Source organism: Canis lupus, chromosome 32 (assembly GCF_003254725.2).
Source record: "Canis lupus dingo isolate Sandy chromosome 32, ASM325472v2, whole genome shotgun sequence".
NCBI classification, from domain to species: Eukaryota; Metazoa; Chordata; class Mammalia; order Carnivora; family Canidae; genus Canis; species Canis lupus.
In genome coordinates, this window is record NC_064274.1 from 30,302,055 (window position 1) to 30,329,427 (window position 27,373).

Consider the following 27,373-nt stretch of genomic DNA (forward strand, 5'->3'; position numbering starts at 1 on the left):
TCCTTGAAATGCCTGATGCTACCAAAGAGAGGAAAACACTGCCAGTCAGATACTGGGTAAAGGCTGCTTGAATCAGAAGCACACACATCTCCACCCAATTGAGAAAGACTTGGAGTTATTAAATAAATACACAGAAAGTGCTTTACAAATCAACTGTAGTAACCCAGCTGAGATACCACAGCAACATAATCTAATGACTCAGCAGCGTCGGAGAAGAACGGATCAGAGGTACCTCGAGGCGTTTGATGATTTTTGCCGAGAAACAATCTCATCTAAAGGATTTACTAATTCAAAGTACCAGAATTTTTCTCAGTATTTATTCTAAGGAAATGTTCAAATATCTAGTGCCAAATGCCACACAGAATTAGCTCATCAAATACGGAAATGCTTGTCCTCAAGTTGGGCACTATGTCATCATCCCAGTCATATTCCCAAGAACTGACACCAAACAATGATAGTTTGAATCTGAAAAGGGTGGGGCAGGGTGTGGGAGATGGGAGAAACTCCCAAAAAAATCTCAGAGAAATTATACTTAAATAAAACGAATATATTGCAGGCCAGGTGAAAAAACTCAGTTGCAATCACATTCTACTTTCTCCATCAAAATTTATAACAGTGAATAAATTAAATAGCCTATGGCTTGTATGAAGGCTACTATCATATATCCAAAAGTAAAGAGGAAGAAAAATATTCTACAGGTAGTTCTTGCCAAACTAGATAAAACTGTGTACCACTTTCTGAAGTAAATTGGTATGAAGACGGGATTTTTATTTTTGCTTAAGTACTCGGCGTATCCACATTAATATCAATCTCAATTGTCTTCCTGAGTAAACAGTGTGTGGCACCTGCAAATTAGTCATAGTTGAGCCTCTGGCTACTATAAAAAGCTAATGGGCGGGATCCCTGGGTGGCGCAGCGGTTTGGCGCCTGCCTTTGGCCCAGGGCGCGATCCTGGAGACCCAGGATCGAATCCCACATCGGGCTCCCGGTGCATGGAGCCTGCTTCTCCCTCTGCCTGTGTCTCTGCCTCTCTCTCTCTCTCTCTCTGTGTGACTATCATAAATAAATAAAAATTAAAAAATAAAAAATAAAAAAAAAATAAAAAGCTAATGGGCAAGCTTGAGAAGTTGGGGAACAGAAATTATTTCTAAACAGCAACACACACGCACACACACACACACAAAATCACATTTTCAATGATTTTACCAAAAAAAAAAAAAAAATCTTACTGTTCCTCCCCTCCCCGCATTTTTAATTCCTCAAACCCAAAGTTTTGGTTCTCTTTCTCTTTCCTTCTTTTTCCAAATAGAGAATATCTTATCCTGTAGTGGGCAAGAGGGGTAAGTGGAATAGATGCAGGCCATCTGATACAAGAATATCTCCCGAGCAAGGAATTTCTGAACTTCTCTATTAGGAGCTATTGACAGATGGACTTGAAAATCTGTGAATTGTAGTAAGGTAAAAGCCATTCAAAACCATATTCTTTTGGGAACTTGGATTTTGGCATGAGAGGAAGGAGATATAAGAACTTAAGTAAAACACTCTCTACTAGCAAACATGAATTAGAAGTATCACTGCCAACTCTAGATGCAACTTTTGAAAAAAAATTCTATTTCTGGTTTCTGAAAGGTCTAGAAATAAAAACTACCTTAGTCTCCAACAACCACCCCAAAACTCAGTGGTTTGTAAATACAAGGAGCTAGGGCTCCTTGGAGAAATGGGTCATTGTAGTTCTGGATAAGGAATATGCAATATGCCTGGCCTGAAACATCTTGTCATCCCCCACCACAACCCCAATCAAGCTATGAGCACTAGTCAATGCATGTGAAGGGTGTCAGGAGCCCACGTGAAGAGATTCACATTGGTCAAATATGGATAATTTATCATCAAAAAGAATAATAGCAATGAATGAAAATGTATCCAAATCAAATTCATCCAAAAATCAATGACACATGAAGTATGAATGCATGAGTTCATAATGATACTTAAAAAAAAAACCCAAAAAACATTATTGTTTATATGCCAGGTAACCAAATTGTCTTCTTTTTTGAAACTGCTAAATATGGCAAAAATCAAACACTTATCCTGCCTTTGCTATAATAACTATATATACTTTAGGATAGCTGAATAGATGATAAAGGTAATTTCCTCTTGTATAAAGTCTTGTCAAATGTTAAAACTAAATATAGTCAAATGTCTAGATCAAACTACCAACTAATAACAAATACAGGGGACAGAAGAATGCAATCAGCATAATCAGCAGTTCTGAAGAAACTATAAGGGGCAAATGGATGGATGGGGAGCTGGGGGTTGGCAGAGGGCTGAGGAGAAAGGCAAGTAGAAACCTCTAAGTTAAAAGAAACCAACTAATGAAAATGCATGGATCTTATTTTGATCCATATTCTTAAAAATAAATTGAAAAACATTTTTTTATGAGACAAGTGGGAAAATCTGAACACTGAAGGATAAAGGATTTTTACTAATTTAAGTGAGATCATAATACTCTGGTCGGTTTTTAAAAATGAGAAGTTAACTTTTAGAAGTGGTATCATTTCATTCAAAAGTAGTTCAGTTTGTATTATTTCCAAATAATTTTGGGGAAAGAGGAAAGTTGGTAGATGAAAGAAGATTGATCCATTTGGTGATAATAGTTTAAGCAGTGTAACTGGTGCATGGGAGGGGGGGCTCCTTGAACTCTTCTTTGCTCATATGTATGCAAGTTTTTAAAAAACGAAAGATAAAGGCTTTTGTTGAAAACTCTAAAATACTGAAAGGCATCATTAGGATAAAAATTAACTTTTTCCTTGGGACACCTGGGTGGCCCAGTAGGTTAGCGCCAGACTCTTGATTTTGGCTCAGGTCATGGTCTCAGGGTTGTGGGACCAAGCCCTGTGTCAGGTTTTCACCCTCAGCAGGGAGTCTGCTTGTCCCTCTCCATCTGCTCCTCCCTCCTTTTGCCCCCCGCCCCCCGCCATGATACATGGTCTCTCTCTCTCTCTCTAAAATAAATAAATAAAGTCTTTAAAAAAGATAACTTTTTCCTCAAATTGCAAAATACTTTAGTAGAGGCATGCTTTGTGAACCTTAGATGTGAACAAAAATGAAAATGCTCCTTTGTATTATAGAGAATCATGTCCTGATACTGATTAAAACGGAAGAATTTTTTTAGTGACAGATCCAAATCATGAGCACTTCAAAAGTAGAACTTACAAAATGTACCAAATTAGAGTATAGCCAGTGGTAGCAAGCAAATGAGTGGATGCAGGGATCTGACATAATGGAAATGCACAGATCATCGGAGTTAATGAAAATCCTCTTCCTGCCTGATCATTTTTCATAAACTTTGAGTGACTAATGAGGCTTTTAATGATACCATCTATTTCTGCTTAGTGGTGGGACAGTTAATATGTAGTATAAAAAAATACGAGTGCATATTCATAAATATTAAAATAGTTACTTATTTGTAGTATATCTACATCTTCTTCCTCCACTTCCTCTTCCTTCAAGTGGAGTTATAAACTTGTGGGTTTTGACAAGCAAAACATTTTTCTGGCGCTTGTATGGATACCAGCTGGGTGCTAATTTGTCCTGTGATGGACTAGATCACTAAATATTACAAAGCTAGAAATGTTCCTTTAAGCTTCCAGGAATGTGTCTGAATGTTGGCTGGCAGATGCCCCCGAGGAGATAGCTCTTGTCTGACAGCCTGTATGATGAGTTCTAGCCAATACAAAGGAAGAACTGGTTGCATACACATAAGCCAGCAAGTCAGTTCAGGCAATGGGGGTGAATGGTGCTTTGGGGGATGCACCGCTAAAAGCATTCTCTGGTCTAGTAATACTGACATAGACAGGTGTCCAGTATCTAGTCATGTGTCTAAGTGCCATGTTTTGATTACACATTAGTCAGTAACAGCATCCCCAGCACATTTAAATCCTACTCTGTCATAGGATCAATAGTTTACCCATGTGGTTTTGCATTTAACCCTTCAGCTATATTTAAGCAACAAAAATGATGGAATTGACACATTGCTTCTAGGCCTGAGAGATAAACTAGATCACTGGGTGAGCAGTTTGGACAAGACAATAAAAATAGCCTGAAAATAACAGACTGAGTATACTATGACAAGTTGTTTGCAAAGAAGGCCTACTCTCTGGGCATGGCTTTATGTTATCCTCAGGGTATTGAACAGTCAAAAATAGACGGTATAAGATAAAATAGTCAAGCATTGCTTCTTTCAGCCAAGTCTGATGAAATGGATGGATTGCATTGGGAAAATGAAGAGAAACCTACCTGAAGACTGCAAGGGTCAGAGACCAGAGCACTAATGGCTTCCTCAGTTCAAACTTGGCCCGTTTGTTCATCAGGTGCCGACCACCAAAGATAAAGGCAGCATACAGTGCGGAAAACAGGAAAGATTTCTTCCTGCAACAAAAAAAGCCAGTATCTTAGGAAATAAAAATCTTTCAGGCAATTTATTTTTATTCATCAGAAATTTTTATTTACTAATTATTCATAATATTTTATAGCAGTACCTCTTTGTAAGCGCTAAAGGCATATTCTTGGGAATGTGCCCCTTTGCTGAAGAGAGAATATTTATTTAATCCTTTTGGTGACATGGCATTCCATGGAAACCTTCCTCGGCAAATTAGGTCATTCTAGATTAACCAACACATGTTGGAATAGAGCCATGCTCTTTTGGGACTCTTTGACTTTAAAAATTTCTACAATGTAACATTAATATAACAAAAAGAAAAATTTTCACTGGGGGAACTAAAGCACTAAAATCAAGCTACATGACTTAGGGATTCCTGGTAGACATCATTCAATGCAATAAGAAGAACACAGAACTACCTAAAGCAGACTTGCCTTAAAGCTTGAATTTGAATCTAATCAAAATCTGATTTTACTACTTATTCACAGGAAATATAGACTGTGGGAACTTCCATGGGACAACTGAACTTATTTCTTCAATTAAGTTAGGAGTGTGGAATCCAATGAGACTCTTCTAGATTAAGAAGTGATTTGAAAGACTACAAAGACAATAAGTATACTTTGGGGGGGGGGTCTTTATTTAAGCAAACCAATGGGAAAAAGACTTTTTTAAAAAAAATCAGACAGTGTTTAGTAATAATTTTAAAAGTGCTTATTTAATATTTATGGGTGAAATTACATGTCTTGGGCTTGCTTTAAAATATCCCAGGAAAGAAACAAAACCAAAACAATATTCAGTGTAGAGAAATGAACCAGATTAACAAAAGGATAAAGGAACACAGGGGCTCATTATTCTCTCTCTCTTTTCGTCAGGCTTAGGTAGGACTCTTAGAATCTTTAGGTCTTCCTGGTTTATTACAGTACCAAGTAAACAGTGGAATTGATAATACCAATAAGAACAAAAACAAGATTCTATAGAACTATGATTCAATAGAAAGTAACAGAGGCCCTGTAAATAATTTAAACACCTGAATGAACTTACTAAAAAAGGAGTATTTCTCTTAAAATAGATATTCACCCCTCAATTAGATTAAAAGGGAAATCGTTGAAAAGTTACAAGCATAATGCAAAAAGCAAAATGAATTAACCTTAAGAGCATTTTTTGCAAAATGCTTCTTCCTAATTGCTGATATACCGCTAGTATATATTGCTGACTAAAGAGGGATTTTCATTATTTACACAAGCAACACACCTACTTCAATGAATGCATGTGACAAACATGGTGAACACTACCCAATAAAGCAGTAATTCCAGTAATCAACCCACAAAGGTGGAATAAGCCACTTCCAACTGAGGTTTGCAGATTCTCTTGGAAACACCCAAGACCTGGCCCATTGGAACCACTTGATAAATATTTGTTGGATGATCATGGTCTTTTCCTATCAAATTTTCTGATAGGAAAAAAATAATTATGCACCTGTGCACTCAGCAAACATTAGCTGAGTGAATTAATGGTTGTACTTTCCCAGTAACATATGAATTACTAAAAAAATGAAATATTTGCAAAAAAACACGATCCATTTTCATCCTACATAAACAGGTAATTTCTATACTTCAAAGAGAGGTGGAAACATGAGACAATTTTATGGAAACTTTATTAAACATTTCAAGAGGAAAGTACTTTTGGCTACAAATGTGCACATATAATAAATGTAAATATGAATGTGAATGAGTATATATAAGTATACTCGTGTGTGTTATAGGAATTTTGCAAGTGTATGTCACTAAATTGAGTCCTAATCATTATCTGCATTTACACACACACACATTTTTATATATATGCATATATATGTATATATATATATGCAAGGACTCATTAGATAACAAATTCTATCAAGTTAATATAAGCAACAGTAATATGAAATAGTATATATTTTTTTATTATTCTTTTCTAAATCTTTTAAAATAATTTTCTTCTTCTTCTTCTCTAAATGATAAAGGTAATAATGAGTGACAATATTCATAGTATGATTTAGGGAGTGAGTCCTGTGGGTGGACACACATAGTGCTAAAGAGCTTTCTCCTTTGATCCTCCTAATCACCTCTAATGTAGGTAGAGCATTATCTTCATTTTATGGATAAGCAAACAGGCTTAGAGGTTAAGCCTCAGATCTCCCTGTTCTCCTGTGGTAAACTTCCAGGAGGGAAAGAGCGTACCTGATGTGTTATTTTATAGTCATGTAAGAATTCTGCAAGCCCTCCTACTAAATTGCATGATCATTGTTGTGTGGCACATTGTTTAACTGTGAATAGACCAAGAGGAATCTCTGTGCCTTCACATTTCAACTATCATATTTTTGGGGCTTGGAACACTTTGATCCAAACCCTGTTTAGCTCATAGAGAATACAAAGGAATTATATATGACTCCCGAAAGCTTTTCCTTAAATTATCTATCATTTTTGCTCTTGCTCAATCTAATTCAGATTTTGGTTATGGTTATAGATTAATTGTATTACTTACAATTATGAACCAACTTAAATAGATGTCTTTATACGATCCTATCATTCTAGCCATTAAGTGAAAAATATTGTTCCTTGAAGAACCAAGAAAAATACAAAAATCTTCCCTTGGGATTTTTTTCTTCTACATTTCTTCAGCTATGGAATGAAAATTAGTCCTAATGCACTATTAACATCCTGGCACAGACCATTCTCTCTTCTATGTGTTTTCTAAAGATATCTTTACCAACCTTCAATTCCACAGCTAGGGCAACCAAGTCAATCAATATAGATGCAGAGAATTTGAGAATTCCAAGAAACTTTGAGATGGAGCCCAATTTCCTTGTTCTACAGAAGAGGGAACGGGGGCTGGGGGGAGGTGCTGGATGACATTAGTTTCTTATAATCACATAGCCACATCCTGTATATGGGCCAAAACTACCAAAATTTTGCTCAAGCAGATAGGTAAATATTAATTGTCAAGGTTAGAGCGGAGTCACATGCTGTGATAAAAAGTGCTTATTGTATACCTTATAAATCTACTGTGGTGAAATTCAAGTATGTTATGGTTTAAGTTAACTCAGAATGAAGCTTTAACTTCTTCTGTAAGAGGGAGTCATCTAAGAAAGCATTAACTCTTACCTCTTCCAACAGAGAAATCAAAATGTATCATTTATAGTTGAATGTATCATGATTTTTCCATTTAGCTTAGAATAAGGTAAGATTTTCTTTAGCCAACTGCACAATTTAAATGGATTCAAATTACCTTTTGGTTCTGCCATCTTTTTGGTAAATGTTCAATTATAGTCAAGATGAGTAATGACTTCCTGCTAGCCCACTTACTATTTAATGGGGAGAGAGGAGTTCTCTAATGCTTCAATGTTAATCTAATAATTCTTCATATTCTGGCAGGGCTCCATAGCTGGGTATAATGGTAACACTACATTGTTTTATTACTAGATAACTAGCAATTTCCAGAGGGACTCCTCCTGTTTAATGAATCTTAAATGTATATCATAGAGCCCAACCCTTCACTATAGGTGCCTAATACTTTTCAGGACACTGCTTCTGTAGCTATAATTACAAAGTAGCCAACTAAGTAAAGATCACCCAAATGAAATACTGATGTGCTTTGAGCTTGTTGGGTTTGTATTTACTCTTTGCCCCCTTCCATTTCTGTCATCCATGTGAATGGACATTAGCCCATAACTAGTAAAAATAAATAATGGCTTTCTTATTTATCTTTAGAAAGGTGCATTTTTCTATCATTCTACCCAGGTCGAAAACATTCCTAGGAGGTGTTTTTTCTAGTCTCACAGAGTAGCTGTTAATTATTTGTACTTATTGTTCTATCTAATAACACCTATCAAAGAATGACTATATGCATATACATTCAAATGTGTTTTTTGTGGGTTGTTTGTGTGTGTGTGTGTGTGTGTGTGTGTGTGTGTGTGTGTGTGTGGTTTTTTTGGTCAACCCCTGAGCTTCCACTGAAACCAGGACCTGACTCTCTAACACTCACATCAAGATCTCTGTTGGCTGACTTGCGCTCTTCTAAGAGTCAAACAAGTTCATTTGAGAATGGTGAGACTTTCTTTCTTGTGGGTGGCATTTCAACAGAGGTTAATTGCTAATGAACACCTTGGGAAGATGGCCTGAACGCCTCTGGGCCTGGTTCTTGTGGCTACCAGGCATGTGTAAGGTACAAGGCAGAGCGAAAATACAAACAAAGCTTTGAGGAAGAAAAGGAAAGCACACGGGAACACCTCATGGGCTTTGACTGATAGTTACCAAGCACAGAAAGTTTTCTAGACGAAGAGACTGAAACTGAGAAAAAATGCTAATTGGTGAGGCCATGTCTCTTTTAAGACTTGTTTAGTTCAGGGGCACCTGGGTGGCTCAGTGGTTGAGCGTCTGCCTTTGGCTCAGGGCCCGATCCCCAGGTCCCACAAGGAGCCTGCTTTTCTCTCTGCCTATGTCTCTGCCTCTCTCTCCGTCTCTCTCATGAATAAATAAATAAAATCTTTAAAAAATAATGGAAATATGTCCATAATAAATGCAAATGAATAGTGACTTTATAATTGCAAGACAAAGCTGTGACTAAAGGGAAGGGTGTTATTCTAACCATTTATGTGTGACCCAGGAAGCCAAATAATGTGTGATTTCTGAGTTTAAGTTGCAAATACCCTCTTTTCCTGTTTCGCCTTCCTCTCAGATGTGAGTTGAAATATCACAGGTACTCCTTATTTATTTAAAAAAAAAAAGCTGAGAAAACCATTTTTCTGTAATTCATTTTTTTCTATTGTTGAAGCAGGGCCATGCTCAAAGTGGAGTTGCATTAGTACAATGGACTGAATGTCGTGGCTACGTATCTCTTTCTAGGGAAGTACACTCCTTCTAAAACAGAACTGTTACACAAAGTTGCTTGTACATATATGTCAACATACCATTTTTGCCTTCTGTCACCTTTTCATAAATGTTGATGAATTCTATTTTCTTGTTGGCTTTTTTTTTTACAACGGGAAATATGATCTTCCTACTTTCAAAATGTTAAAATCACATACATATACAGCTCCATTAAAAATGTCACCTCTCTAACACCTGAATCAGCAAGATACTGATTAATTACCTTTCTTTTATCAGTTGCCGATAAAAAATGCTGACATCCATCCATCCGTTCACAATTTAAATGAACGTTCATCATTTTCATTTGCAGGGTATTTAGCATGCCCCTGAATGAAAAAATGATAATGAACTAATCCTTACATAAGAGTAAATTCTCCTCCTATCAATCTAGTTAGAAGGACAGGAAAAACATGCTATAGATAATAATGTCTGATAAAAATTCTGGTGCAGGAGATATTAACGTGATGAGAAAATGTCCTGTGGAGGGGGGACTTTGAGGTAGACCGTTTAAGGATTTGAATGGATGGCTAGATGTAAGTGAAAATTTGAAATGGAAAGACAGCAGTGCCTTAGGCATAAGCCAAGCTGAGCACATATCACACCTGATGTTTCCACGGCAGGTAGGGAGACATGGGAGAGAGTCAGTTTGGAAATGTGGATTAAAGCCAGCTTGTTAGAGCTCTGGTAGCAGAATTAGGTCTGCATCTTCTCCTCAAAGTTGTGATAGGGAGTGAGATGTGTGGTCAGTAAAGTGTTATGATGAATAGCTGAAGTATAGTACTGGAATCTGTGGCTTAATTTTCCTTTCTTTCCTTTTTTTTAAAATACAGAAGAATAGTTTCACTGATGTGTATACCATTATGTGCCTGGGGGAGAGAAGAAGGGGAAGTATTACTGCTCATGGCCCCTGGAAAGATAGATGGAGACGCGCTGGTTCAGGCCATGGAGAGCACTCAAAGTCTTATAGCTGGGTTGGGGGCCAGAATAAAAAGAGATAAGTTCATGGGGAGACTTGGCATTGATTACTCGTCTTCCAGTGGGCAGATGTGGATAAAGTTTGACTGCATCTTTAAGTCAACACAAGGGCATGTTCCCCACAACCACACGGCCAGCATCTGTAGCTGTAAAGTGCAGTAGCATGAACGGAAGGAACTTCTTTAATGAATTGCTACTCTTCCCAGGAATTATCAAATGGGATCGCCTTGAAGTTTTATTCACTTAAGAACGAATATTCTGGGGCACTGGGTGGCTCAGTTGGTTAAATGTCTGCTTTAGGCTCAGGTCATGATCCCAGAGTCCTGAGATGGTCCTACTCAGCAGGAGAGACTGCTTCTCCTTCTTCCTCTGACCCTCCCCCCCTGCTTGTGCTCTCTCCCTCTCTCAAATGAATAAAATCTTAAAAAAAAAAGAATGAATATTCTCCTGTCCTGGGAAAAGAATAGCCAATTGCTAGGCCAACTGTGGCACTGTTTCAATAACACTGATATTCGGTTCACTGTCCTAAACAAACTGTCCTGCAGAGCAAATGTCACTTTTAATCCTAAATTATCATGTTTTATGGAGATGTGAGAATATATTTTCTTTGTTTTAGAAGACATGGTTTAAAAAAAAAAAAAAAGACATGGTTTCACAAAACTGATCAGAAAGATTGAAGTTCAAAGTTAGAATTAAAGATTTAAGAGGACACTAAAACAAAGAAAGAATTAGATTCTTTCTTTGACAAAGGTTAGAGTTTCTTATCTACTTAGAAAAAGTAAAGCTTGTGACCCTCTCTGAATAAAAATTTTGCCGGTAATCTTGGTAGACAAACCTCCCATTTCAAAGCAAACTAATAATGAGCTGTGTATCGACAAACTCATTTATAGTTTGTTTTGACAGTGTGGCTCAACTTGATTACCTAGTACTGCTTGTCTCTTTGAGTTAGAATTGCCAAATAACCAAGTAACTGTCTTGCATAATATATCAGCTACTGATACTAGTCATGGCAAAACATTACAATCTAGAGGCCATGTAAAAAAAAAAACAACAGTAAGTTCTAAATAGGAGACGGCATGCAGAAATAGAATTCAGAAAGTGGTTCCATCAGCACTTCACTTTCATTGTGCTAATTCTTTTAAAGAAATGCCCTTTGTTCTAAGAAAAAGAAAGCTTTCATCTGAATTTCCAATGAAGAAATGCTCACCCGTTAAGAATATAAGAATGAATATAAGGATGAATACAGAAAGCATACTAAAATTCTGAAATATCTCCTATGAAATAAGAGCAGTGAATGACTCCCCATTATCAAACTAAATTTTACCTCTTAAAGTCTTAAAATCTACTATGAAATAGAAATGAGCATTCGTGATTTTTTTTTCCTGAAAATAAAGTTTTCTTGGATCAGAAATTACACAAAGTACAATTATGGGTTTTTGCTTGTTTGCTTGCTTGTTTTTGAAATTTGTTAGGCTGCAGGTTTTTGCTTGTTTGCTTGCTTGTTTCTGAAATTTGTTATCTATTCTAATGTCCTGCTAGCCATAGAAATAGAAAATTAGAAGTTTCATAAAATATTAAAAATATATAAAAATAAAAACTAGAGTCAAATACAGATATTTGCTTCCTACTCGTCTTCATCCTAAAGAAGCCCTGAAATGTTCTGTAGAAAATAGAATTATCTGAGAGTTGGAGACTAAAAGCAAAAGTGAAAAAACACTGTAAAAAGCATTTATGATTATTCACAATGGAACGGAAACCGGATTTCAGGTTTACAAGATTAAGTCCAATTCAGACACACAATTTTCCCAGACTTCAACTCAAAATGACAGCTGCACAGACACCAGCTCATAACAAGCAGAAACATATCCAAATTTATGAGAGCTTTATACTCAAGGACTACTCATTTGAATGGAAAGATGATCCATTTCTGCCGCAGTCTACTACCACCTCATGTTTATAGAGTCTTAGTTTATACTCATTGCTTCAGACAACTGTAAAGAAGCTAGAAATTACTATCAAGGAAAAAAAACCCCACGTTTTCATGGTAACTATTGAGTGATTAAATATACTGTTGTACTGACTTTCCCCTGGGATACAAATTTTGAAACAAGAGGGGTGGGGAAGCAATGAGAAAACATGCCCCAACCGCTATTTCTGGATTAGAGAGAAAATAGCCCAGAAGTGATAAAGACTATTTCGTAGTATAGCTCATGGATACTTTTTTGTCACCAAAATCAAATTTACATAAAAGATTAAGCCTGAGTAAAAAACTGGCAATGACAAGAAGAAATATATTATTAGCAAGGCGGTGGAAATGACAGACATTTTTTCACCCATGAGATATCACCCAATAACCCAAGAAAGAACTCTCTTTTGCTCTTGAAAGTAATAATGCTGCAAGATTTTGATTAGGGTTTTCACAATACTTGTTCAGTGACATAAGATAAAGCCTGAAGACACTAGAGAGAACTCTAGTAATGAGGACAATTTGTCTGATGAGTTGGACTGTGTTGCTTTCCTAATGCTGCTGTAACAAATTCCCACAAATGTAATGGCTTCAAACGCCATGATTTGATCATCTTAAAGTTCCAGAATCAGAGAAGTCTGAAATGAGTCTTGTGGCGCTAAACTCAAGGTGCACCCAGGCTGCTTTCCTTCTGGAGGTTCTAGGGGGCACTCTCTTTCCTTGCCTTAGGCAGCATCCAGAAGCTGCCTGCATTCCTTGGCCTTCTCCACATTCAAAATGCATTGCTCCTACCTCTCTCTGTTCCAGGGTCCCACGCCTTCCCTTAACTCTGCTTTTGTCATCATATCACCTCCTCTGATTCTGATCTTTACCTCCCTCCAAAGAACTCCTGTGATTACATTGGGTCGGAGAGATAATTGAGGCCCACACCGTGGAAAGAAAGGTTCTCCAATTTTAAGGACTTATGTGATTAGATTGGACCCACACAGATATTCCTGGACAATCTTATCTTCTCCAATTCCTTAACCTAGTCACATTTGCAGAGTTTCTTTTGCTATATAAGAGAAACACGTTCACAAATTCACAAATAAACATGGATGTCTTTGGGGGACTATTATTCATTTTCCCACATGGATTAATTTGAAATAATAATAAGGTCTTAAAGCCATTTTTCTGCTGCAACTCATAGGGGACAGCCCTGAAGAGGGCAAACCTTTATTCTCTATTCTTAGCTTGTTAGATCCAAAGCCAGCCTTGCTCTTCCCTCTAAGTCAAGACAGCACTTTAGAATGCAAGGGGCTGAGAGTCACACTGTTATGAGGATTGTCCCTCATATGCATATAAACTCACAAATATCAGTACTTGAACTCTTGGTAGTAACTTATGATTTATCATATATCTTACAATGGACTAGGCTCCAAAGCTTGGAATTTCTAGCAACACACACAATTTATTAGAAATAACTAATATGTATTCACTTTATCCCCACTGTCACAAGTTCTAAATTGCCATCTTATACTCTTTTGTGACAACAAAGACGATTTGGCTTGTGACTATCGCTTGCATTTTAATCTTAAAATATACATTACAGGCTACATCCAGCACATTTTCCTATTTGCAGCAACTCCACTGTCCTATACTTCATCACTCTTACTGTTAAATCCATGAAGAATGAGTCTTCATCTCAGGAGGCTTAAGAGCAGCAGCATTTGAGACAGATGCTAACTCCTTCTTTTCTGTCTGTCCATCTGTCACTTGGTTTCTGGAGCCCTATTTTCCCTTATTTCTTCCCCATTTTCACTATCGGCTCTTTTTTCATTCTCCTTTGCTGGTTCTTTCTTTATCTCTATCCAATCTCTAAAACTTGAAGTGTTCCCAGGGCTCAATATATGAACTTCTTCTCTTACCTACACCAGTGGTTCACAATGGGGTGATGATTTTGCCCCTCAGAAGACATTTGGCAACATCTGGAGACATTTTTGGTTTTCATGACTGGAGAGGGGTTGGCTACTAGCATCTAGTGTGTGGAGGCCCTGGATGCTGCACAGGGTTATCTTATCCAGCCCCAAATGTCAGTAGTGCTAAGGTTGAGAAATCTTGGAAAAGAGAAATATAAATATCAAGATTAAGAATAGAGAAATCGGAAAACTCAAGAGAATGTATGTTGAAATGAGATACAGCTCCAAAAAATACATTTACTGTTGGGATGAAGTCACTCATGCTTCAGATATACTCAGGCTGAATTACTTCGAACTGATTCTAAGCACAGAGTAAACTTCTCTTTTCAAATCAGCAATTCAATTTAAAATTGAAGACAAGACAAAACAATCAATTCGGGTCAATTTTTCCTTCACTGTTCTCGAATTTGGTTCACCTCTGCCTATGATAGAAACATGGTCTAGGCTGGTGAAGATGTAAGTGATCAATTCTTACAAACTCTACATCTGTTGCAATGCTTTCCTTATCATGGAGGTCATTCAGAAATGTTTTTATAGTCTGTCTCCAAGAGAAAGGAATAATCTTCAATGAAGGTTAGTCACTGCCAAGACAACCCCCTACCCCACACACAGAGTTCAAATTCTTGAAGTAGAATTCCAATTGTTTCCAGTCATCTCTTTACTAACCAATCCTACAGGATAAGATAATTCCATAAAAGCCAATCCTAACTTAGCTCTGGATGGAGCAATGCCATAAAAATACTTTAGGCTATCAGAATTTGCAACTGTTATGTAGGTCTTAGAAGTTCTTACTCTTTTCTAGGTCATTAAAGTACAACAAGTTGATAACAATAAATGTTTCTATGACACAAACTTCTTAAAATTAAAGAGTAGGAAAAGCTCTATTTTGTAAGTGTCAGAAGTATATAAGAAAAGTAGGTGCTCTCATATGATAAAGTATGCCAAATATGATAACGTCAATCACACCATTTTCTAAATCTTAGAACAAATTATTGGCTATTTTCATTAGTAACTCTCAGGCCTTTGCTTCCCAACATAGGCCTCGTTGGGAAACACTGATTCTCCTCTGATGGTTATGTACAAAGGTGAACAAGCTGAACAGGAAGCTGCTCACTATAATGTTCATGTCTTCAGTTCCTACAGGGAAACCAGAGTGAAACCTGCCAGTCAGATAGTGCCCAAAGCTGGTGTAGGAGTCTTTAATCTTAATATCTGTTTACTTTATTTCCCACAAAGACCTTCACTTTGCTTCTTTATTTTTTCTTCTTCATTCATAGGTTCAAATCTAGAAAAAAAGATTTTTGGGGAATAAAGTGTAATAGTAAAAATCTCAAGATTTTGGGGGAATAAAGTGTAATAAAAAAGATTTTTGGGGAATAAAGTGTAATAGTAAAAATCTCAAGATCTATTATTAGAAAACTCAAAGATTAAGAGCATAGCTTCCATTTAAGAGGATGACAGAGGAATTAGTTTTATTTTTACAAGTTTCTTTGTACTACTAGGTTGTGAGACAAAAATAATTTCTTTTTACTTCTTTGTCAGATGAGTCCTGGGGCCCAACTAAGGTATGGTGGGATTTATTAAGCATGGGTTCTGACGAAAGAGATTCTCAAAATAGCAATACCCACAGCAGCCTTTTCCAAATCCGTTTCACAAGAAAGTGAATGCTTAGGAAGAGAAGAGAGTGTATCTGACTCATGGTTTCTTTGAAAGCCAGAAGGCTAATGTGTCTTCCCACAATCCCAAGAGCATTCCCTTTGGGGCATGCATCAGGAAGTAATGTGTCCTTCAGACTCCTCATGTTGGCACACACATGTTATGTCAATAGAGAGCAATCACTCTGTATAGTAAACCTGAGCTTTTGCTTTTACTACTCTTTTCTACTCTTCTTATTTGTCAAGACTGATTTTGTAAGCAACAGATTTGGGTGGATTGAAAGAATGGTCTGTACTTACACAGCAAGGCTTACCACCATAAGAAAAAAAAAGTTAAAAGAAAAAGGATTGACCTGTATTTACTCAAGATATGTCCTTTAAGCTTAAAGCATTTTGAGACAATTTGAGAAATACTAGATGCCTAAGGGCTACAACAACATTGAAAAGTATTTCTTGAACATCCATAGGTTGCAACTATCTACACAAATCTCTGCAACAGGAACTTACTGGTCCATAATAGACACAAAGTTGAAGGCTGGCTTGGAATGCAACCCTGTGCATTATTCCAGACCAGTAAAAGAGAATGTGTTTCAATTTAGTGAAAGTAGTATTAACTTTCTAAAGGGAAGACTAACTAGATTCCAGGCCCTGTGGTTAGAACTTAGCCCTTGGTTCTCCAAGCACTTTATATATATATATAATGTCTCATTTATATTTCAAAGAACCAACCACCATCCTCATTTTGCAGACAAAGAAACTAAGAAACAAGGTTAAGTAACTTGAACAAGAACCGAGAGCTTTTGAATGACAGTGCTGAACTTAAACCTAGGCAGCCAAGGATCAGGTCCCATACACTGAACCACTACATTATATTGGCATTCTAGAACATATGCTGCTTCTCAGTTGGTCCTTTCAACAGTAGTGGTATTTATCATCACTTTTTCCAGCTTACTCTCACATCTCATTGCTCCTTCCCACATTCAAAAATGTAAATTATTAGGGCCGCCTGGGTGGCTCAGTGATTGGGTGTTTGCCTTTCGCTCGGGTCATGATCCCGGGATCTGGGATCAGGTCCGGAGTCGGGCTTCCTGCATGGAGTCTGATTTCTCCCTCTGCTTATGTCTCTGCGTCTCTCTCTCTCTCTCTCCCTCTTGCTCTCTCTGTCTCTCATGAATAAATAAATAAATCATTTTAAAAAATGTAAATTATTACGCACACTTGAAATTCACTTTTTCTCTACGAAAGCATTTCTTTCTTTAAATCATATTCATGGGCAGCCCCTGGTGACTCAGCGGTTTAGCGCTGCCTTCAGCCCAGGGCGTGATCCTGGAGACCCAAGATCGAGTCCCACGTCGGGCTCCCTGCCTGGAGCCTGCTTCTCCCTCTGCCTGTGTCTCTGCCTCTCTCTCTTTTTCTAGGTCTCTCATGCATAAATAAATAAAATCTTTAAAAAAAATAAAAAATAAAAAATGAATCATATTCATAGGTGATTGATTTTAACAGGGAGACAGAGCTTGAGGAAAATAAACAGTACCCCTGATTATCGGGTCCAAGTCCCCAGTGAATGCTTCCCTCAGAGTCATCCCATACTAGAAGCTGACTACTTCTTCTCCAGTCTGCATGTTTACCTACTGTTCTGTCTGCTGACAGCCACTTGCCCTTGATGACTTAATGGCTGGACATACTGGAAGATTTTTGGCACATCACACAATTTTCTGCCTTTAGTCTTTCCACTTAGACCTTTTCCTGGAGTTCCAGTTGTCCAAATGGACATGCAAAGTTCCTATGCGTTCAGGTCCCAAAATCTGTATTGAAAAATTGACAACACATGTATACGACTATATATATAGAAAATATAAACATTAAATTGTACAAAGACAAGTACTTTATATTTTCCAACCACCTTGTCTATTTGAATAGAAATGTCATTAATGTCACACAGTAGGTTAGAGGCTCTCTAAGCATTTTAGCAGATTTGATTTCATCTCTCATACTGTCTCCAAATGCTTTTACATGATTCAAACGATTTTACATATCTACTCTGAAATAGTGTCTTCTAAGTCTTCCAGGGACATCCTATGTTATAGCCATACTGGGATTTTCAAAAGACATCACACTTTTGCCCCACCTTGCACTTACACATACCCTGAATGCCCTTCCCCTCATCATCATTTTCTGGGAAGATATTCCCTGACTGCTTCTATGTCAAGTTGATTACTCATCCTTCATCACCACTGTGCTTTCTATACACCTTTTGCATACCTAATATCAGCACTTATCTCTTTATATTTCAGGTCTATAATCTTTAAGTTTATAGGTCTGTAATCCTGAAGTATAAAAAGAGTGTCTTTCTCAACTTTGTAATGCCCAAGGCCTTCTATATCTGTGTTGGCCTTAAGTGGGCTCCTGACATCCGAATGGATGTATGATATGCTGGGTATTTTTTAAATCTTAAATTTTGGAAACACTTTAAGGGAATAGAAAAAAAGATATAACTGAGAGACTAAATAGGATAACCAATGCTCGTCATCTATGAATTTATGTTTCATATCCACTTGATTCTAAGTCCCCACTGTAAAAATTCTAACTTTTTTTTCCTTTGGAAGCTGAAAGAACCCTAATAAATTAATCTGAATTCAATTCTACTTTGAAAAAATAAAAACAAAACACAACAACAACAAAAAAAACCCAGAAAACCTTTCTTTGGAAATATGATTATGTTCCTACCGAGAGTCATGCTGCTCCTAGAGTAGCATACTGTATCAAGCATGGCTCAGGAATGTTGGGAAAGTACTACCTAATTTCTTTAGTTCTTGCTGGGCAGAGACTGATGTGTTGCTTTCTCAATGTAATTGTTTGCATAAAGTAAGCAAAAGACAAAATAGACAGGTATGAAATGAGACTGGCACCGTAACAGCATCACTTTCCACCTGATAACTATTCCCTCATCTGCCATCAATAGAATCTGTAATTCACCAACACATTTCAAGACAAATTCTGTAAAGGGCCAAGCTTAATCTGAAATCAAAACAATGACCACAAAACATCTATAATTTTACAATTCTAAATAAAACATGTTTGTTCTCATCAGGATCGTTCTATAACCAAAGAAACCTCTAAGATACCATTTGATGTCTATCAACAAGTAAAGAAAGAGATAATACAATATAATACCTGATTCAGGAGAACTTCCACTGACTCCTAGCTTTTGCTGGTGGACAGGAAGGTAAAATGACCTATCTCTGGGAAAAACTTATCAAAAACTTTAAAACACTCATATCTTTTACTCTTGCAATTCCACTTCAAGGAATCTCACTAAAGCCAATTATAAATATGGTAAAAGCAAGAAAATGACTAGAGTACAACAGTGAAAAAAAGTAGACTAAATCTCTAAAAGTCAGGGATATACTGTAGTATATTCATTCAAAAGACTATTATACAGCCATTAGAATTATGCAGTGTATATAATTTTAATAACTATGGGAGGAAAAAAGCAAAATGTAGGGTAATTACAAATTGAAAGAATGCCCCCACCCCCAATTTATAGGAGTTATTACTGGGTATCAGGGTTAAGTATGCTTTTTTTCCAATTTATTATGTACTGAAGTTTTTTCCTACTAGTTTAATAATGAGAACTGAGGATTTTATAAATAAAACTAAATGATAAAAAATGTGTTTTTATTTCTAAAAGAACAAAATGGGAACAAATACACCAAGCATTATGATGGTGGTTGCATGTATATTATATAAAATTACACAGGTTTTATTCCTCATACTTCTGCAGTCTTATTGGAAGATGCTATAGCAGTCACCCACCATCACACCAACTGGAGTAAAAAAGATATGGATTTCGGGCAGCCCCGGTAGCGGAACGATTTGGCGCCGCCTGCAGCCCAGGGTGTGATCCTGGAGACCCAGGATCGAGTCCCACGTCGGGCTCCTTGCATGGAGCCTGCTTCTCCCTCTGCCTGTGTCTCTGCCTCTCTCTCTCTCTCTGGGTCTCTCATGAATAAATAAATAAAATCTTAAAAAAAAAAAAAAAGCTATGGATTTCAATCCTGGCTGTCACATATTGTGATCTTGATCTTAAATAAATAACAAATTTTATCTGTCTCAATGTCCTCATGGAAAAAAAAAACAGGAAAATAATTTTGTTCTCAGGCTTATTGTAAATCACCAAAATGCTGGACTTGGCAGCATCTGATGCATTGTAGGTACTCAGTACATGATACTTAATGCTTCTGCTTATTATCAAGGAAAAAAAAAAGACATAAGAATAGAATCAAAATGCAAAATCAGGCTAATTGGGTCTTCATGGCCACAGGCATTTCAAGTTGTTTGTTTGTTTATTGTCACTTTAAGGTTACACATGACAGCAGCAGACCTGTGAATGATATTGCCCATTTGTGTACTTCAAAAAGCAATAAAAAAGCAAAATAGCCCGATTTAGGTTTATAAGTAAACAAGAGCTTTTATGAACACAAGTCACCTTGATATCTCAGCTTGAATATGGAGAGAAGTAACAGTGTGAAACAATAATTTAAACACTTTAATCTCATGAAAACTTGTAAACAGGATGCAGGATGGAAGTTCCTTAGATGGCACCCACAAGTAACTCTTGAACTAAGCTAAAAGCTAGCTGAACCAGCTAAAAGCAGTCTATTAAAGAGTAGTAACCAAAATGACTATAAAAGAGTCTTCTAAATTAGATATTTCTAAAGTAAAATGAAAATTAAAATGTTATGAGTAGATACTCTTTTTTTTCTGACCTTACACAGAGGGAGGAAAAAAAATGGTCTGTTTATAGTCATTTAATTACTCAGGTATCAGTAAAGACAGGAATTAAATGTAACCATTTGGCTGATTTATGCTGCAGTTATAAGGCCCATGGAATGTTAGGACGTTAATGTTGTACCTTGGTCCTTCTTTTCACAACTTAAAAAATGTTGACTGTAGCAAGTCTGAGGGAGATCAGGTTGGCCATGCAACTAGGTGAGTGGAGAGGTCAATAGTGTTGTGAGGTCATTGCTCTCTGCCTTGGAGGTGAGAGTGAAAAGCAAACCCAGCAGCAAGGTGAAGGTTTGATGTAACCCAGATTTGTAAAACTGACACTGATGTCAGCAGACATTCAAAGGGCATCTGCAGGATACAGATATGCACTATCTGATGATTCCAGACCAGCTATTGCCCAAGAATCTGCCCAGTGCCACACATCTGCCACTGGTGAACCTGAACGATCCTCAGCTACCTGAACTGAGGTGCACCTTGCAGGTTGGGCTAACAATAGCTGATGATCTTAGGTGATTGGTTTTCAACTTCTAGTACTGCCTCTTGCCCATGACTTCCCTTAGACCTTTACAGGAAAAGAGAACCTCCAAGAGAATTTAAGTATAAGTCAAAAGCACCGAAATTAGGAAAGTGCTCTTCTCAGTTTCCTCATTTAGCTCCTACTGGTTGTCTGGGGCAGAGAAGTGGGCAACAAGAGCTAAACCCAGCTCTGCAGCAGCACTAGAACTTCACTTACCTAAACGGCCATGGGGTAGAGAGATCTGTGTGGCAGTTCTCAGCAGCAAGTAGTGCCAACAGGAAGTTTTTATCTCAAGAGTGGTATGTGATGGGGCAGCCCGGGGGGCTCAGCGGTTTAGCGCCGCCTTCAGCCCAGGGTGTGATCTGGAGTCCCAGGATGGAGTCCCACATCGGGCTCCCTGCATGGAGCCTGCTTCTCCCTCTGCCTGTGTTTCTGCCCCTCTCTCTCTCTCTGTCTCTCATGAATAAATAAATAAAATCTTTAAAAAAAAAAAAAAGAGTGGTATGTGATGCCAAAACTCTGATCTCTATTTCTGGAGTTAAATCTGTCTTCCAGTTAAGCTCATAGTGTCTACGTCCTTTTGAAGTGTTTCAGTGTATAAAACCATCAATAATGTGACATAGGTATAACTATAGGCAAAGGAAGCCTGGTCTGACATGGGCAGCACGATCGAGAATTTTCATCCATAACTATATATGATAAAACAAAAGCATTACCTAAATGACACGAAAACCATGACTCCTTTTTCCTGTTAAATTGATGAATTCCAGGGGATAGGCTGACTGAATCCAACAGTTTATATCATATAGTCACTGAAAAATTTATATGGCCTATTTCACTGAAAACTCATGTCTAGTCTCCAGAGCTGGCCCAAATAAGAAAAGTTGTGAGTTTTGACAGCACCAATAGTCAGGTAGAAAAATTAATTTTCTATATTCTTTTCCAATTCCAGTCAGAATTCCTAATTATTCACTGAGAGGGCATTAATTGAGCACTTACTGTGTGCCAAGTGCAATTCTAGGTTCCAGGAATACATCAGTGAGCAAAACAGACAAAAAAGCTGACTCTCATGGAGGTTCAAGTCTGAAGACAGGCGATAAATAATATGGTGTGTTAGAAGATTATCAATACAATAGAAAGAAGAAAAAGTTATGCAGTGTAAAGGGATAGTAAGGTAGGGAGTCAGGGGTAGATGGGAATTTAAAATAGAAGAGCCAAGGTAGACACAGTGAGGTGAACTGGAGCAAATAGCTTTAAGGGAATGAGTGAGTGGAACACTGTGAGAAACGGTGTGTGAGGCAAAGAGATGTCGCCAGGGCAAGAACTATCTCCAATGAGTGAATTTAGCAGATGGTGCCAATTTTGTCTTTGGAAAACTCAGTATCTAAAAATATCCCTTGAGAATGTGTCTATAAGTGTGCATCTGAGCAATAATTCTGCTTTTTCCAGTAAATTTTCAAGTCAGTACAACTGTTTGCATATTCATAAATGTCATTCAAGACTAATGAGCATGAAAGTACCTAGACTATGTTTTTTTTTCTTTTTTTTTTTATTTTTATAAATTTATTTTTTATTGGTGTTCAATTTGCCAATAGAATAACACCCAGTGCTCATCCTGTCAAGTGCCCTCCTCAGTGCCCGTCACCCAGTCACCCCCACCCCCCGCCCCTAGACTATGGTTTTAAAAAAGTTTATTAATTTGTAGAAGTATTCTTATTCAGGGGATAATTAGAAATCTGAGTTACTAAGAAATTCCAGAACTGGGCAGCCCGGGTGGCTCAGCGGTTTAGCGCCGCCTTCAGCCCAGTGTGTGATCCTGGGGACCCGGGATCGAGTCCTGCATCGAGCTCCCTGCAAGGAGCCTGCTTTTCCCTCTACCTGTGTCTCTGCCTCTCTTTCTCTGTGTCTCTCATGAATAAATAAATAAAATCTTAAAAAAAAAAAAAAAGAAATTCCAGAAGTTTTGAATTTCTGATAAAACCTCTTGTAAAAGAAGTTAAGACAGTCTGTAGATACAAGACTATAAAGTACCATGGTAGGGTCTTGAATTAAGATAGATCTAAAAGTAGTTGGACACTAGCAATGAATTTATTTTTATCTTTCTTATAAAGAAGGTATGTGCTGTTCTTTCAGGATTTCCTCTTGCAAACCTAAACTTGAGTATATAAAAGCAAAGGCTGGTTCTTCAAGAATTTAGCAGGATTACTTATGAACTAGAGACAAAATTTGATTTTCTACAAGCACATTAATTCTGCTTCACTGGCAAACTGGTTTTAGGTCCAAATTGCGAAAAAGAGATAATAATTCCTGACAAGGACAAGGAAATAGGTTTTCCATTTTCTTCCTGAGTCAGCAGGGGAGTGTAGGACACAAGTGACTTTTTAATGTAATTTCTCTAAATATACTTATTTAGGAGCACAGTCTAATGGTAATGCGGAAATCATAACTTTATATTTTATAAAAAAGGCAAATGAAAATGAGTAAAATACAACTTTTAGACTAAAAAAGGAACTAATTTAAAATATACATATACTGTAACAACTGTCTACTTCCAATAAAAAAAAAAAAAATTAGGCCTTTTACTGCAAGACTTAAGTGAATTGAGGTAAAGTTTTGCATTTTCAACCAATAGATCAATTCCAGTTTTAGGAAGTTATCATAAAGTAGAAACATAAACACCTTGAAGATAATATTTCTTTTTGGGCAGAAGACACAAACAGACATTTCTCCAAAGAAGACATACGATAATCAACAGACACAAGAAAAGATGCTCAATATCACTCATCCTCAGGGAAATGCAAATCAAAACCACAATGAGATATCACCTCACACCTGTCAGAATGGCTAAAATAAACACAAGGAACACCAACTTGGTGAGGATGTGGAGAAAAAGGAACCCTTGTGCAACTGTTGGTGGGGATGCAAACTAGTACAGCCACTGTGGAAAACTGTGGAGGTTCATCAAAAAGTTCAACATAGACCTACCCCTATAATGCAGCAAACACACTACTGGGTATTTAGCCAAAGAATATGAAAACATTAGTCAGAAAGGATATGTGCACCCCTATATTTATTGCAGCATTATTTACAATCACCACATTATGGAAACAGCCCAAGTGTCCATTAATAGATGAATAAAGAAAATGTGGTATACACACACACACACACACACACACACACCCCACGTCGTATTATTCAGCTTTAAAAAAATGACATCTTGCCATTTACAACAACATGGATGGGCCTAGAGAGTATGCTTTAGCAAAACAAGACAGTGAGAGAAAGACAAATACCATGATTTCACTCGCATGTGGAAGAAACAAAACGCACTGGGGGTTATTCTGTATGTTAGTAAATTGAACACCAATAAAAAATAAATTAAAAAAAAAACAAAAACGGATGAACAAAGGAAAAAAAGACACAAACCAAAAAACAGACTCTTAACCACAGAGAACATAGGGAGGGAAGGTGGGTGGGGGGGAATGGGTGAAATAGGTGGAGAGGATTAAGAGCATCCTTATCATGACGAGCACTGAATAATATAGACTTGTACACCTGGAACTAATTTAATACTGTATGTTAACTATACTGGAATTAAAATAGAATTAAAGAAAAATCGTTTCTTTAAAGTCCAGACTAAATTGTTTAATAAAGAATCTCTTTCTACATCTTCCTAGTTTATCCAGTCTGATGTCACAAAAAATATCTTCACAATCGTACAAAACTCAGATATCTCCATTTGCAAGCAAAAGGCCAAAACTACCTCAATATAAAGAAAGGAGAGAATAAAATCTAATTTTCTAAATTATAGAGATACTATGAGATGCTTGGTTTGTGGGTAATTTTTATTTTCTGCTTGTGTTTATGCAACATAGATTTACAAAGATGGTATATTTATTACTTTGATAATAGAAAGTAAAAAAATGCAAGTTTTAATTCGAGTGAAGACAGAGAGATTGGGAGTGAGAATTAGATTGAGATAAACTGGCCCCAGGGACTAGTCTTTTTTTAAAGACCTATTTATTTGAGAGAGAGAGAGAGAGACAGAGGATGTGTGTGCATGAGTTGGGGGAAGGGCAGGAGGAGAGAGAGAATCCCAAGCAGAGCCCAAAGCCCAACCCAGGGCTCGGATCTCACAATCCCAAGATCATGACCTGAGCTGAAATCAAGAATCATGGCGGATGCTCAACCACCTGGGCCATGCAGGCACAGACACCCGCACCCCTCCCCACTGCCCACTGACCAGTCTTAAACAAAAGATGTCAGATCCTAGTTGGAGATTAGGGGAGGGATGTTGGCATCAAAAAAGGGAACCAAGTTTGGAATTCCCATTAATGACAAATTAGTAACTCAATGTTGGCCCCTTGGTGGTTCTCTGGAGCCCTGCCAAGGAAGTGTTACATGTGGGTGGTGGAAAATTAGATGACCATTTTCTCCAACCTTTTAACTGCTCACTGGTGCCATGGCTATAGAAACAGTGTAAGAGGGACGCCTGGGTGGCTCAGTGGTGAAGGGTCTGCTTTCGGCTCAGGGTCTGCTTTCAGCTCAGGGCATCAAAAATTCAGTTATTTCCTGGGGTCCTGGGGTCGAGTTCCCATATCGGGCTCCCCGCAGGAAGCCTACTTCTTCCTCTGCTTGTGTCTCTGACTCTCTCTGTGTGTCTCCTATTAATAAATAAAATCCTTAAAAAAGAAAAAGAAAAAAAACAGTATAGGAGGATTCACAGGTGCTGGTCCTCTAACATCTATCTGCCAGTTCACATTTTCTAACTAAACGTTTTCACCAGCTAACCTTAAATGTTTCTCAGTGTGGCCCACTAACCCCGTGCCTCAGAATCCCCTGGGGTGCTTGTTAAGACTGCAGATTTCACCTCAGACCTTCTGAAGGTACAAGAGTGCTATAGTCTGAATATTTGTGTCCCCCTCAGAATTCATGTAGCAATCTAACCTCCAATGTGATAGCGGTAGGAGGTGAGGCTTCTGGGAGGTGATTAGATCATGAGGGCAGAGCTCTTCTGAATGGAGTTTGTGCACTTATAAAAGAGGCCCAAGGAATCTCCACGTGAGGTCAAAGAGAGAAGGTAGCTACGGGTTTGTATCAGACAATGAATCTGCCAGCACTTGGATCTGGGACTTCCCAACCACCAGAATTGTGAGAAAAAATTCAGTTATTTAAGCAACTCAGTCTGTGGTATTCTGTGATAGCAGCCTGAACTAAGAAAGGGTAACTCCGAAAGTCTGTAGTTAAACATGACTCTTAGGAGATTTTTACACTTGGGAGGCTGAACTTCAAGATCACAATTATTTAGCTGTGTATCGTCAGCCACCATCATCCCAAACCCCTCTGGATTCTTCAATTTCCTATCTCAGAGATAACATAACTATAATACATGGCAAAATCAATTCTATCCTACAATCAAATAAAAAACTTCTTTACAAAAAAAAAATCAGTGTATTACAACTGGAAAAAGACTTTGACAGGAAGAAAACAAAAGGAATGGAAAAGTGGTAGACAATCTCTTGTGCTCTGCATTAGCAACACAGACAGGACATTGCACTTAAGTTGTCTGTCCTGGTACCTTGATTATGAGAAGGTAAGTCTGTGTCTCTAAGCTTCTGAAGCTTCTCGTTTATGTGAAATTTAACAAAACCACTGAACTAGTCTAAAATTCCTTGGCTCTTAAAACTGAAACCTAGGAATAACATATTTATTTTTCTTCATAAGTAATGAGCTACTTCAAGTAAAAGATTTAATTTTCCAGGAATTGCTTTAAGGATGATAGTTTAATAACAGAGATCAAAGATATTTACTTACCTCCTAATTAACAAAAATTTGCAAAGCCTTTTGGCTTTGCTGAATCAGTATTACTGAGAGTTTATCTGGGCTCAGAGAAAGGAGAATTCTGATTGGTTCATTCTTTCATACTGCTATTCAACAAATATTTTCAACAAGTAATTAAGTACTAACTATGTACAAGGTATTGAGTAGACCTAACAAAACAGACATATTCCCCTGCTCCCTCAAAACTTTAACATCTTTTTGGAGTATCTAATATGCAAGTACATGAAAAAGTGGAGAATAGAAAATAAGGAAATATTCTAAGAAGAAGAAGGATGTAGTCTAACTCTGATTGGACAGGATGAGTAGGTGAGTTGAAACAACATGGGCAAAG

General features: G+C 37.4%; 1 protein-coding gene across 3 annotated transcripts in view; it reads right to left on the minus strand.

Annotated features, from left to right (window-relative positions):
- ELOVL6 (ELOVL fatty acid elongase 6) overlaps positions 1 to 27,373 on the minus strand; it is a 138,064-nt gene that overhangs the window by 45,800 nt on the left and 64,891 nt on the right. For all 3 annotated transcript variants that reach the window (XM_025465922.3, XM_025465923.3, XM_025465920.3), the window contains exon 3: positions 4,294 to 4,425. In XM_025465922.3, the coding sequence (XP_025321707.1) occupies positions 4,294 to 4,425 (132 nt within the window). The remainder of the gene's footprint in view (positions 1 to 4,293; positions 4,426 to 27,373) is intronic.